Here is a 14,337-nt window from a genome sequence, read left to right as displayed (position 1 = left end):
TTACTTTTGTGAAAAGTGATCAAATGCTTTTAAAAATTACGTACTTCTCCAGCTTTCCATGAACAAACTATTTCAGAAAAAACAGTTGATGACTTCAAATATGTTATATGTACAAATATGTGTTATAAAGTACAATTAATACAGAAGAAACATAGAAAATCACTAATTTGCAACTGCTAGTAAATACAGCTAAGTATCAATATTCAACAGATGCTAAAACTAGTAAGTGAAAGACTGATAGAAAACTTAGTGTATAAATACGGTTGACATCTGAACCTCCGATTAACCCTCATGTCACTGAGAGGGGGCAACTAGCCATTTTGTGCTGCCTGATGTGATAAAAAAAAAAAAAAAAAAAGGAAGTACACACCACTTACAGAATATTCTTGCCAAGAGTAATCAATCCTCTAGATCTAACTACCAATTTATAGGAAATATGTGGCATAGAAATACAAGTTAAAAGATAAAATAATCAGCCAAATCCAGAATGTGGAAAACTGCAGGACAGTTCAAACGGCATGGAAAAGAGAAAGTTGGGACTGGAGAATGGGGAGAGGGGCTCTTCCCAGACTGAGGGACTTCAGACATATTAAGTAAATGCAATGTGTGAAACTTATTTGGATCCTTATTTGAATTAACTGTAAAAAGGCATTTTTGAGACAAACTGGAAAATTTAAACATGGACTAAGTATTGGATATTAATTTTGTTAGGTGTGATAAAGCCCTTATCTGTTAAGAGATATTTCATGAATTTGCTTTAAAATATTCCAAGAAAAAAAGTGTAGGAGGCTAAAACAAGTCCAGCAAAAATGTCGATAGCTATGGAACCTGGGTGAGGGTACATGGGGGCTGTTACGTGATTTTAATTTTGTGTATGTTTCAAGGATTTTTATAATAAAAAACAAAATCAAATGTATTCTGTAGACACCTATATTGACAATATGGGATGGAAAATAAGTACACATTGCAGTGCCCTTCAGTTTATAATTCAGGCCAGAAAATAAACGAGTGGAGGGGGAAGAAAAAGAACAATATGATTGCTTAAAGTAATGCTCAAGTTGAACGATACAAGCAGCAAATGCAATAGCTCCAGGAAGATTAATATTACTGGGGTTATTGGATGGTTGCAAGAATGATGCTTACTCTAATAAAAAAAATTCACTAGGATGTTTGCACTTGTTCTGAATTTTCTCAGCTACTCTAGTACGCAGACTAATTTTTCAATCCTAGAATTTACTGGAAACACAATAGAAACTCTCTAAAAGTCGAGACAGTGAAAGCACATCTGTCTTGCTGAGTAAAATCATTTGGTGTTGAAGCACAATCTTAAAAAGCAAAAAGATGGAGATATGCATGTAAATCAAATATGCTTATCCACAAAGATCTGTAGAATCTTTAATAATAGTGGCTTGTCAGCATAATGTACGCAAGTAGTTTAGGAAAAAACCTCTGCAAATATTTCCCTTAAATTATATCACAACAAATTCAAGCCACAGATCAACAATGTGGCTGCAGTATGAAATTATAGTGTCCAGTAACAGGCTAAACTGATGCTACTGCACTTGGTATAAATGAACACAGAGTGATTACACCTAGTTCATCTATTAAGACACTCTGGAAAGACATCAAGATCAAGATTTCAAAAAAATTAGAGAAACACTATCAGGGGTACAATGTGTAATGAGTACACAACCTATATGTGAACACGAGTAGATGAGACCTTTAAATAAAATTTTCAGTTGAGTGAAATTAAAGACTAACCTATGCTCACTAACAGATAATTTCTAAATACTTTCACTAATAAAAAACAGCTGGCATCTTCACGGATCTGTGGTCATAAAGCAGCTTCACCTCTTTCCAAAACATTCCAGTATCAACTCTTCTGTATTAGCCAAAACTAAGAAAAAAGAAAAAATGGAATGGGGGGTAAAAAAGAACTCCCTATTCAAACATCGCTATTTTATATAAACTAACTAAAGAATGCATTGATTAGAAGCTCAAAATGAGCAACAATTCATTATAAATTTATTGAGTATTGTTTTAATTACATGCCCTAAAACACACCTACATATTATGAACTAACTATATATAGTATCAAGCTTTTACTTTACCTGCTACTTGGCCATTAGGCCAATCCTAAAAAATGTTTACCATCCAAATAGAAATTCATTAGGGAATATTTAAATTGTATTGCTAGTTCTGCTGCTAAAATCAGCCTGAAATTAGTTTTAATGCAGTTAAAAAAAAAAAAGGTGGGGAGGCCTATTATCAAATAATTGAGTCTCTCTTTTCAACAGTAACTATATATTAATTGAATTTTCAGCCAAGCCTTGCATATCTGTACCATCTATATATAATTTTTCATTTTACCAGAGAATAATATTTATATTAAGCCTGTTCTGCTCAAATTGTATTAGATCACAAGATATTTAAATAAAGCCTAATTGTACCAGTGTAATTAATAAGTGTTATTTTTTAGAACATAATATTAACAGAAAATCTTGTTTTGTTAAAATCTTTACAAGTATGTACCGTTTTTACAAAATAATCAGTTTAAAGCAATTTAAAAAACTGAAACAAAACTAAAAGTGTCCTATTTCTTACTTTTATCTTAGAAAACAAAATACACTAAATGAAATATCAGTGTTCCCTTTTTTTTAAAATCAGTGAAAAGTATTTAAATGTGGAAAATAAGATTTTGGTTGAGTTTATAATCAACATTTCCATTTCCAAAAACGTGAGGGATTAACTGATTTTATATACCCATACCGCAGCACTGTAACTAATTTAAAAACTATTCAATTAATGATCTCATCTGGAAATGAAAGACAAGGTTTAAATATTTTTAAAGACTTGGTATTCTCATCAAAGATAAGTAAAATAACAAAATACTAATAAACATGTTCTTTTTAACTCTTCTAATATCTTAATCTTGCTTCCTACATTCCATTCCAAAATCTCTGGAGTAAAAGAGATTCCTTTTCTTTTTTTTATTTTGGTGAGGAAGACTGGCCCTGAGCTAACATCTGTTACTAATCTTCCTCTTTTTGCTTGAGGAAGATTGTCGGTGAGCTAACATCTGTGCCAATCTTCCTCTATTTTTTGTATGTAGGACGCCACCCCAGTATAACTTGATGTAGGTTCACGTCAGGGATCCAAACCCACAAACCCAGGCCCTCATAGTGCAGCATGCAAACTTAACCACTCTGCCACTGGTCTGGCCCCATAAAAAAATGTTTTAATGTAAATCTTTGTAAACAATATACTTTAAAGAGAGAGTAAAGTTCACAAACTTGGATTTTAAATTTATTTTATAAAAGGTATTTTCAACGTATTTAAATATTTAAGTAACATTAGGATAATATATAAAAGCCCCCCATTAAAATATAAAACTGACTTTTTTCTAAGGGAGAAAATTAATATTGAAGAAATTAAATTTATAAGACCTCATTCTCAATTAAGTTTTTTAAGAAACATATTTCTTCTTTTAAGAAGAAATATGTGAAATTTAAATTTTCTGGCTATTAAAAATTCTTTCCAAAAAGCATCACAATTAGGTTAAAACTTGCAAGATATATACAAAAATGTTTTTAAAGAACAGTAACTACCTTGATAAACTATACAAACCATCTCTTACTGTCCTCTACTTTTTCATTCATTTTTGGATAACATTTTTCCTCCCCTTTTTCTCAAAGAGAAATTCCTATAAATCACTGTTACCTGTCATCAACATCTAGTTCAATCTGAACCTTTCTCAAGTGACCCACCTCTAAAGCAAACGTGAATCCAATAAATTGCATGAACGGCAACTGACTCCAAAAGCCAGGTTAAAGACCAAAATATGTTCTAGCATACACCAGTATGTTATATATTCCAACATAGACTAGTGTTGAAAAACTAAGCATTCGATACTTATTTGAGGGGCTTAATGGAAAGGGTTTCAACTTCATTCTAATCAAAAGGCTAAATAAGTAAAAATAAACTGTGTCATTATATTGGACTAAGCTAGCCAAGATATAAAGAATATTAAGCACAAAATGGTTTCCCGAGTGGTTTTTCCTCTCCGTAAGCAATTTCCTACCAGACTTCTCTCATTATACAACTGGAACTGTCTCCATAAAGTCACCAGTAGGAAACCACATTTCTCTCAGAAATCTACCTCTGGGCCTCCACACCCTCCCTGGCCAGGACCAAATCTCCCCTCCCTCCTCTCTCCTTTAAGTATTCAATTTCTTTCCCAAAGTAGAGCTTCCATAAATATTACAATATTAAGGACTAAATTTTAATGAATACAAATCAGAGGAAATGGAGGAACATTAACTCCCACTCAAACCTTCCTTTAAAAAAAATCTGTTTCCAAGTTATATTTTTAACTTTCCCCATGATTCTCTTTAAAAAAGATGAACACAAAATCTCTCTGCTAATGACTTTATTCATGAATCTATAATGGAACTCAAAATAGCAAAGAACATGAAAAAAATCCAGATTAATATTTATCAACCAAATACATCAGAGAATACATTTTTTCCATATAACTAACAAAAATGTCTAAAATGCACACATGAGAATATAAATATTCTCCACTTTGTGGAATTTCAAAGTAATGAAGATTTGCTTAACAGTTTGTCAGAAAACCTCATTTACACTGTCAAATACATATAATTCAAAAGAAATCAAACAACTGATACAATAACCATCTCATGGTTAACTTTGGGTAAAGTCCTACTTTCACACTAAAAAAAGAAATTAGTAACAATTAAAAAATTTTAAATGCTGAACCATCATTCTGAAAGTGTAAAAATTTTTCTTCAGTATTCACTACATTCATCACATTCATGTCCCCAATATGAAAGCACAAACATTATTTTGCAATTTAAAAAATCTTTCGGTTCAAAGATTAGTTCCTGGAAGTTAAAAATGACTACACCATTGCTAGATGAAGCTTTTCATGATACAGGAGTGTATTACACACAGTAACTTTTCATTGTTTTAAACATGATCTTTGGTTTGAAGCTGTCCTGATATGCTGTCTGGTTGGATGGTTGTGGTCAGTAAAATATTCATTTAACAGCACACGAGCTTTATTTGAACGATAACAGTAAATTGGGTCAATGGCCTAAAGGCAATGAGTGGCAAATACAAAGAAAACTGGCAAGATGAGTTCTCCGAATCCATAACTGACATGGTCAGTGTGAAAGGAAATCAGTGCTGCTGAGGAGTGGCTCACCTCCTTTCATCAAAGATGTCTATCAACTCATTAACAGCATTAGCCATTGGGAAGAAATTAGTTGGAAGAAAAATCTAATCTGAATGAAGGCACACAGGTGCAAATCTTAAGCAGATAAATAAGACCAACTAAACTGCATAGGCAAGCATGGGTGTGTCCACCGCAAGCACATACACCCATCTCATGTTTGAGGTTGAATATCATCACTGCATAGATTCCATCACCTGGAAAATTCTATGCCTGTGTGTGAAGATATATCCTAGAGATCAGAACTAGCAGATGGTTCTCCAGAAATAATAAGACTTTAAACAACCAAAAGTTGACCTTTCCCCCAAACGAAAGGTTTTAAATTAACAGCAAAAGGATGCAGTAACAATGAAAACTGTATAAAGCCATAAAGTTAAACCTCAGGAAGGACAAGTTCAATTTCCTAACTGAAGGCTGCTGATGATTTCTTCTCTCTCTCTTTGAATAATCAAATGCAAATGCCTTTTAGCAATGGCAGCATTCAAATCCCACAAAAAATCAAGCAGTGCCCCCTTAAGGAGCACCTCCATTGGCACAAACTCTAAAACCTGCTCCGGAGCATCAGCGTTCAGCAGAGCACTCAACAAGTCACTCACATTCTGCAGATACTGGAAAACTGGATTTGGAAGGTCCTGATAACCAACACATAGCAGGACTGCACAGGTCTTCAGGGGTTCAGAGGATGTGGGACAAGAAAATGTGATGAACCTAAAACAGCTGTGGAGTACAAAGACCAAACCAGCCATAAACCTTGTAAAACAAGAAAGCACAGGCAAAATCATAACATCTCCTGTATGCAGCTGCTGCAATGAATGTAGAAGGCAGTCCAAAAATAACTGCTGGTAAGTTGGGTCTCCATCATGAAGCAATGAACAGCTAAAAGTCATGAGTTCAGCTGATTCCAGGAGTCGAACTTCCAATGGTATATGCATTTGGAAGTCAGAGCGAGTTGGAAAACCCACGAGCAGGCACTTTACTCGGTTACTAGGTTCTACAACCTGGTCATCCTGAAGGCACTTGGTAAGGCTAAACAACTCAGAAAATATCAGTTCTTCAGAAAAAATGTGACAAGAACAGTAATACTGCTGTTTTGCCCTAAACTTGGAATCCAAATTTAAGGCTCCTCCTAATGACTTTTCAATTGCTTCATTAAGAGCCTTTAAAATTTCACCATCGCAGAAAGGAGAACACTTTACCTTTGGCAGTTTCTTTCCCTCTAAAATATGCCATAACGGACACTCACAATCAGAAGCGGTCCCTTCTAAAAGAGAACACTGCCCAGGATGATATGCAGCATGTTCTTCAGCCCAACTGTTAAAGTATCCTTTGGCCACCTTATCTTTCCATGAAAGGGTTTCCAGCATTTTCCTTTCATTATAGGTTTTAAAATATTTGTTCCTCTGCCCAAACCATTTTGTATTTGTACTACAACCAATATTAGATTTTTTTACTAACCATTTATTTCTGGCAAGAGGTTTCAATTGAAACTTTTGCATGAAGTACTGAACAGCACAGTCCCTTAAATTATTCAGCTTTGCTTCTTCCCCTTTCCCCATGCACTCAAACAGACGAATGTTCTCAGAAATAGTCTCTAGCTGGTATTTATGAAAGAACACACAACATTCCTCATGTCTTTTAAGAAAAGATTCTGGAATCACATGATGGGAAAAGAGAGCTTTCCTGGTCATTTCAGGGCCAAAATTCAGCACCATCTCAGATAACAGAGGATGGACTGCCTCTCTTCCCTTATAGTGGAGACATACCACATATACTTCTGAGTTTCCTGCCTTGCTAGTAGCAGGTTTGAAAACGTGGACTTGGTCAAAAGAACAGTTTAGCAGGTACATCAGGTTTATGGAACAATGTTCAAACAAAGTAAACATCTTTAGAACAAAAGAGCCACCATTTCCAAGAGTCATCAGAGCAGTGACAACTTCACAGTAATGCAAAGAAGAGACTAAAGCTTCTTGTTCGCCTGGATTTCCTTGGCAATCAAAACTCCCATCCGCAGTGATCAAGTGAATGGTAGCCATGTTGCTTACGAAATTCTGCAGTCCGGTCAGATATTGCAAAGTCATGATATCACCGGTGTTATCTGGACCAAAATACCACTGATGCAAAGTATTTGCAATAAGTCGGTCATCCATAATCATCATAAGATTGTCATTTGCTTCATGGTATGGATTCAGAGTATTAGCCACCCAACTCCAATCACAGGGGAGTCGATGGGATTTTAAGTAGTGATTGAGACTAGCTATAAAAGCTCCAGGGGCTTCACAAAGGTGGAGAGTATTCAGTTTTCCATTGTGAAAAGCTTCCTGTGGAATAAGTGGAAAGCTCCACAAAATTTCATGAAACTTACACCATGCTTGCGTACAAAGTTCGGCATTCACAGATTTTCTCACATGAGAAATTATTTTTCCAGCTTTATTAGTGAAAGCAGTGTGCTCATGCCATTCATCCAGTTTCTTATCACTCAGTAGGTTTTTTACTTCATTTAGAGAGTTCTTCAAATCAAGAAATGCATTAAATTCCTTGTGGTCACAGGTGAAAATCTCACTAGCATCTGGTAACTGCCACTCATTATTAAGTGATTTGCCATAAGAAAACTTCTTGGCAAAGAGTTCAGCAACGTCAGCAAGAACATCTGGGCTGAATGTCTCAGGACTTGAACCCAGTGGTGGCTTTCTGCACTTACTCATTTTCAAATTAAATTAAAATCTAGAAAAATAAAACACATAATTAAATGAATCAAATTTATTAGTGAGTGAAATCTCATCCACAGCATATCGGATCACACTCATGACAAACCTCAGAAAATGGGAAGGCTAAGATCAGCACACTCCATTACATAAAGAGGCAATCTGGAAGAAAGAGGAACAGCTTCCAGATCCAACAGACCTGGGCTCAAATGCCAGCTCTGCCATTTACAGCTTAATAAGTGACCTTGGGCAAATTACTTGGCATCTTTGAGTCTCAGTTTCTTATTTTAAAAAAATTGACCTTTTTTTAGATGAGGATAAAACATCCTAGCATATAAAAAGCATATACCAAAGAATTTTCATCAGTGAATGGGAACTCTTATTACCACAGTAACCTTTCTAGCTCCTCCCCAAAGTTCTCCTTTACTCACGGCCTGAGACACCACCCACAGGGCCCCGAACACACCCTTAAACTAAGACTCATCCCTGAACACGACCTGTAATCAAGCTCTAACAAGTGATTTTTAGCTTTTTTTTTTTAAGCTCCCTCTGAATCTCAGGTCCTTCCAGGAGAGGATCTTGCACCTGAACCCAGTACTGGTCCTGCCACCAGGCTTCTCTGCTACCATCTACTTCCTACCTACCAGGACTGCTGAATATGTCACCTGTCCAGATCTCATGCTCTCGCACTTTGGTGGTACCAAATCACCTTTCTAGGCCATCAACTGACACTCATCACCATACTGCCTGGTAACTGTGATGGACTTGACTGACTGGTTAGCCTGCTCAGTGCTGAAACTGACCTATAGTTCACGCTGGCATGTCTCTAAACTACAGACCCTGCCTCATCTGGTCGGTCAGACGGCTCCACACTTGCACTATAAAACTTTATTTCTTGCCACTAAAACTGAAGAAATATCCTTATTAAATATCCTTATTAAATGTTCTTATTAAAACTGAAGAAATATCCTTATTGGATAGATAAATAACAAACAGTCACCCTACATTTTGCATTCTAACACTGCCTAAGAAACCAAAAACAACGGTCCACTGGGATGGGAAAGGGATACGAGACAAAGATGCACGGCTTAATGGCATACTTTTGGAATAGTTCTAAATTCCAGCAGACAGAGCAATGAGTATTACATGGCACTTAGCACAATGTCAATCAATATGTGCTTCAGTTCATGAGTTCTGCATTTATTTAGCATTTTCAACGCATTCTACATCAGTTTTCAAAAAGAATCTAAAGCTGTTAAACATGCAAAAAAGGACATCTAAACCACTATCCTACAAAAAGCCAATGTTTGATGATTAAGATGGGAAATAACGGTGAGCTAGTGCCACAAGAAATACAGTAATATCCAGAAGACTATCCTATTGGCATTTATTTTATACTGTTCTTTTTGCACAGTTTTTTATCCTTTTATATTTTAAGTTATTTACAAGTGTGTCTACTGGCTTGTAAGCTTCCTGAAGTAACAAGTATCTTCTTAGTCATTTCTGTTTGTCACAGTATATTTACAAATTCCACATAAAGTGTGGTTAATAGTCACAATTACCCATCAATCTCTTAATTCCTACCTTAAATCAATTTTTTTTTTTACTGTTGGAAGCTATATTTAGACAAATTTCCGAAAGAAGGCAAAAGGGAGGCATTTTCACATTCACTAAAGCCGTACATAAAAGCAAACCAAAGTTTATTACAACAAGCTATTCAATTTTAATTCACACTATGCTTCCTGGAAACTACAACTATGTTTAGATCTCAAATATATTCTATTTTGAAGAAAGTCTGATTTTAGACATTGACTTCACCTACTAACTAATGCCTGTAGGTAAGCTCGGAAATCTTAGCCAAGCTAATAGGTAATACCTTCACATCAGAACAATCAAAATGATTCAAACACTCCATTGTTCTTCCTGACCATACTTGTGGTACACAGACCAAAATTACATAGATTATATATTTATACATAAATTATGTTATATTGAATAACATTCAGATCAATAACGCACAACTTATCCAAACATTGTTTCCTACTATCAAATTCCCAGAATCCAACCACTTCTCTCCCGCCTCCAGCTACCAGTCTCCTGGTTGTAGACACTGTCAACTCTCTCCTGGATTACCGCCACAGCCTTCTAACTGGTCTCTTTGCTTCTGTCCTGGCTTTCTACAGTCTATTCTGAAACGCACTGACCAGAGTTAACCTTATAAAACCCAAGTTACATTATGTCGCTGCTCTGCTCTAACCTGTGTAATGGGTCCCCATTTCATTCAAATGTAAATGCAAAAGTCCTCACAGTAGCCTACAGGCCCAGGAAGATTTCTGCCCTCCAGCCTCACCCTATCCCTAACCTGATTTTCTATTACTTCCCCCCTTACTCATTCTGTTCCAGCCACACAGGTTTTCCCACTGTTCACTGAAGACACCAAGCACATTGCAACCTGCAAGTCTTGGCACTGGTCAGTCCCTCTGCCTGGAACACTCTTCCCTCAGTTATCTGCATACCTACCTCCCTCACCACCTTCAAGTATCTACTCAGGTGTAAATTCCTCTGTCGAGCCTCCCCTGACATCCTAATCTAAAGCTGCACCTTGTATTACCAACAGTAAAGGCAAAGGGAAGGACTCTGCTCTATTTCTTTTTTCCACAGCACTCTTTTCCTTCTAACATATAATTTACTTACTTATGTTTACTGTTTATTATTTGTCTTCCCCAAACTAGAATCTACGCTCCACAGGGCTGGAATCTTTGTTTTGTTTACTCACTTATGATCCCAAGAGGTTAAAACAGCGCTTAGTACACAGTAAACACTCAATATTTATTGAATAAATGAACGGATATCATATTTAGCACAAAAGGCCCTCTTCTGATTAGGTTCTGAATACGAGTCAAAATAATGCACTTGAACTTCACTCCAGCACTTCAATGCACGACGAAAAAAAAAAGCATGTGGTTTCCAGAATCTAAGGAAAAAGTTTCTGGTATGTGTTCCTCTGTCCCTTTCACTAAGCACTCCATAGAGCTTTGTAGCATCATAATCCTGCTAGGAGGGACAGCATTAACATTGTTCTCTTGCAGACTCGAGTAGGAAGTCATGTAGGCCCCAGCCCAAAGCCACAACGGCAATTCCTGCAAATTTCGTGGGCAGAACACAAATCCCACGAGATCTCAACAGTTGTTAACTCTCCATTAACACTTACAAAGGAGTTTTAGAAGTATTTCCGCCATCTCCTCCTCCGAGCAACGGTGGAAAGAATAGCTATAGAGTGGACCCCGCGCTTCACTTTGGGCCAGGGGCACCCAAGATCTCGTTTCAGCGGGTGCAAGTGAGTCCCAAGCTCCATTCGAGCGGCCCGGTCCCTTCCCCGGAGGAAGCTCGGTCCCAGCCCCTGCCTCACCCACTGGAGGGTCGAAGGAGGCCCGGGCTCAGGCCCGGGCCTGGATTACCTTCGCTCACGCCCACCTCGGCCCCCAGTCTAGAGGCGGTGCTTCACTCGCTCTCCTCACTCGAGGGGGCCATTCTCCACTTCCGCTCCCCGGGCTGCTTCCCGGGCCGGTCGCTCCTTTGGGTTTGCGGCACCTGCTCTACAGGTGAGGGAAGTGGCACGCCGGGAAGGAGGACCGGCCCCGCACGAGCTACACCGGAAGCGGCAGCCCACCTCCGGGCCGCGCCACCGCCGCCGAACGCCGGGTGGCCCAAGGGCCGTGACACACTCTGCGCACGCGCCTCGCGTCCGGGCTGGCGTCGCGCGGCAACGTTACGCACGCCGCCGACTCTCGTCTTCGCTCCCTAAGCTTGCTTCTCTGCCGGCTACTCGAGCTGGAAAGCGCCGACCTTGCTCACCGCGGTCTCTATGGCAACGGGAGCTGCGCGCGCAGACGGAGCATCTTTTGGCCCCGCCCCCTAGTGTGGAGAGGTGGGTGGAGCGGGGCAAACCGGGGCAAACGCTGGCTCCGCCCACCTGGCCTCTGGCCCCAGAGGGTTTGCCGCGCTGTTGGGTGGAAGTTAGTTCCTAGTACAGGTTGAGTTCAAACTGGTGCTCAATAGACAGCGTGAGGGTAAAAACGAAACTGCGAGATAACACTCGGTTATTGTAAAGTACATAAATCTTTATAAGCCAATAAGAAAAAGACAACGTCAAGAAAAATGGGTGAAGATTTGAACAAGCCACCCAAAAAAAGTAAAACAAGTACTGTAGCCAATAAGGATATACAAAGTTGTTTAACCTGTTATAAAAAAAGAATTGGAAATGAGAACAATATGTTTTCTTTTCACCCGATTTAGCAAAGATTTAAAAAGATCGGTAATGGCCACTGTTGGTGAGAGAAACAGGTTTATCTACTGTGGGTGGGGGTGAAAATTGGTATAAACCTTCTAGAAGGCAAACTTTAAAGGGGCCTCGCCGCTTAGTCCAGCAATTCCCACTCCTAGCAGTTTATCCTTAGAAACAAACAACTGGCACTTACTTTGGACAAAATGTTCATTTCGGCACCTTAATAACAGCAATAACAAAAACAGGAAACTCTCTAAATGTCTACTTGAAGGGAATTAATTAAATTCTTTATGATATATTCATATAATGGGATGCAGCCATTAATAGGCTGTATGTGTTAACAGTATTGTGCGAAAATAGTAGAATATAGAACTGAGTGTAGGGTTTGAACCATTTATGTAAACTGTATATGTATATATAAAATATATCTTTTATAAGTCTTCCAGGGCAGGCATCAAAGGAGAAAAAATTGTCTTTTCAAAAAATGGCGCTAGGTCATTTGGATATCCATGTGGGAAAAACTATAAACTTTATTTGGACTCTTACCTCATCTCATAAACAAAAATACATTTCGTTTGGATTGCCAATCTGTGTTTGTTTGTTTTTAAAGATTTTATCTTTTTTCCTTTTTCTCCTCAAAGCCCCCCGGTACATAGTTGTATATTCTTCATTGTGGCTCCTTCTAGCTGTGGCATGTGGGACGCTGCCTCAGCATGGTTTGATGAGTAGTGCCATGTCCGCGCCCAGGATTCGAACCAACGGAACACTGGGCCGCCTGCAGCGGAGCGCAGGAAGTTAACCACTAGGGCACGGGGCCAGCCCCCCAATCTGTGTTTTAAAAGTCAAACAGTAACTCTTTTAACAGAAAATATAAGAGAACATCTTCATGACTTTGAAGTAGGCAAAAAGTTTATAACAACACAAAAAGCACTAATCATAAAGGAAAAATATAGGGGCCAGCCGAGTGGTTAAGTTCACGTGCTCCACTATGGAGGCCCAGGGTTTCATGGGTTTGGATCCTGGTGGCGAACATGGCACCACTCATCAGGCCATGTTGAGGCCGTGTCCCACGTGCCACAACTAGAAGGACCCACGACTAAAGTATACAACTATGTACTGGGGGGGGGGGTTTGGGGAGAAAAAGCAGAAGGAAAAACAAAGAAGAAAAAAAGAAGATTGGCAACAGTTGTTAGCTCAGGTGCCAATCTTTAAAAGAAAAAAAAGGAAAAACATATAAATTTAACTATATTTAAATTAAGAATGTCTATTCATCATAAGACACCATTGAGAGCGGAAAGGCAACCTATAGATTGGGAGATATTTACAATACATATATATGACAAAGGACTTTATCCAGAATATACAACTCCTACAAGTAAATAAGAAAAGATGTCCCAGTGGAAAAATGGGCAAAAGACCGGAACAAACACTTCAAAAAGATGATATCCAAAGGCCAATAAACATATGAAAAGATGTTCAGCTTCATTAATCTTTGGGGAAATGTAAACTAAACCCATAATGAGATATAATTACACAGTAGAGTAGCTAAAATGAAAAAGACTGAAAATATAAAAGTGTTAGAGAGTGTGAGGAACAACCAATGGAAATCTCTTTGGAGGAAAAAGATCTTCCAAGATCTTCCAAACTCACAGGTTGGTTGCCTTTTTTTTTTCCTCAGTTTTTTTGAGGTATAATTTAAATACAGTCAAATGCTCAGATCTTAAGTGTACTATTCAACTACTTTTGACAAACACCTATTAAATATTCCAGAAAGTTCCCGCCAGCCCCTTCTCAATCTCTCATCTCCAAGAAGCAATCACTGACCGGTTTCCATCACCATAGTTTAGTTTTGCCTATTCTAGAATTTCACATAAATTCAATGATTACAGTTTGAAATTTTTTGTTTTCAGCCCCTTTCCACTCAGTGTTATATTTTTTTAATATATTTTTAGGGGGAAAAAGATCTTTTCCTTATACCCTTCTAGGTTCTCAGTTGGGGCACTCTCACAAAAGATAGATTAACAAGAAAAAGCACATAAATTTACTGATTTGTTTTATGTGATGTGGAAGCCTTCACAAGGAAATGAAGACCTGAA

General features: G+C 38.0%; 1 protein-coding gene across 2 annotated transcripts; it reads right to left on the bottom strand.

The window, feature by feature from the left end:
- Positions 1-4,414: 4,414 nt before the first annotated feature.
- Positions 4,415-11,552, bottom strand: CMTR2 (cap methyltransferase 2). Of its 2 annotated transcripts, none has more exons than XM_014840833.2 (2): positions 11,415-11,552; positions 4,415-7,975 (listed from the first exon to the last, which is right to left on the bottom strand). In XM_014840833.2, exon 2 carries the CDS (start codon positions 7,954-7,956, stop codon positions 5,650-5,652), a length of 2,307 nt encoding a protein of 768 aa, XP_014696319.1. In that variant the 5' UTR covers positions 7,957-7,975; positions 11,415-11,552; the 3' UTR covers positions 4,415-5,649. The 2 variants fall into 2 exon arrangements, with proteins under 2 accessions (XP_014696319.1, XP_014696320.1); XM_014840834.2 differs by lacking the exon at positions 11,415-11,552 and adding an exon at positions 11,168-11,306.
- Positions 11,553-14,337: the final 2,785 nt, after the last annotated feature.

The sequence above is a fragment of the Equus asinus genome, chromosome 28 (assembly GCF_041296235.1).
Source record: "Equus asinus isolate D_3611 breed Donkey chromosome 28, EquAss-T2T_v2, whole genome shotgun sequence".
In the NCBI taxonomy this organism is placed as follows: Eukaryota; Metazoa; Chordata; class Mammalia; order Perissodactyla; family Equidae; genus Equus; species Equus asinus.
The sequence above is the reverse complement of the archived record's forward strand: the minus strand, read 5'-3'. Positions and strand labels throughout refer to the sequence as shown.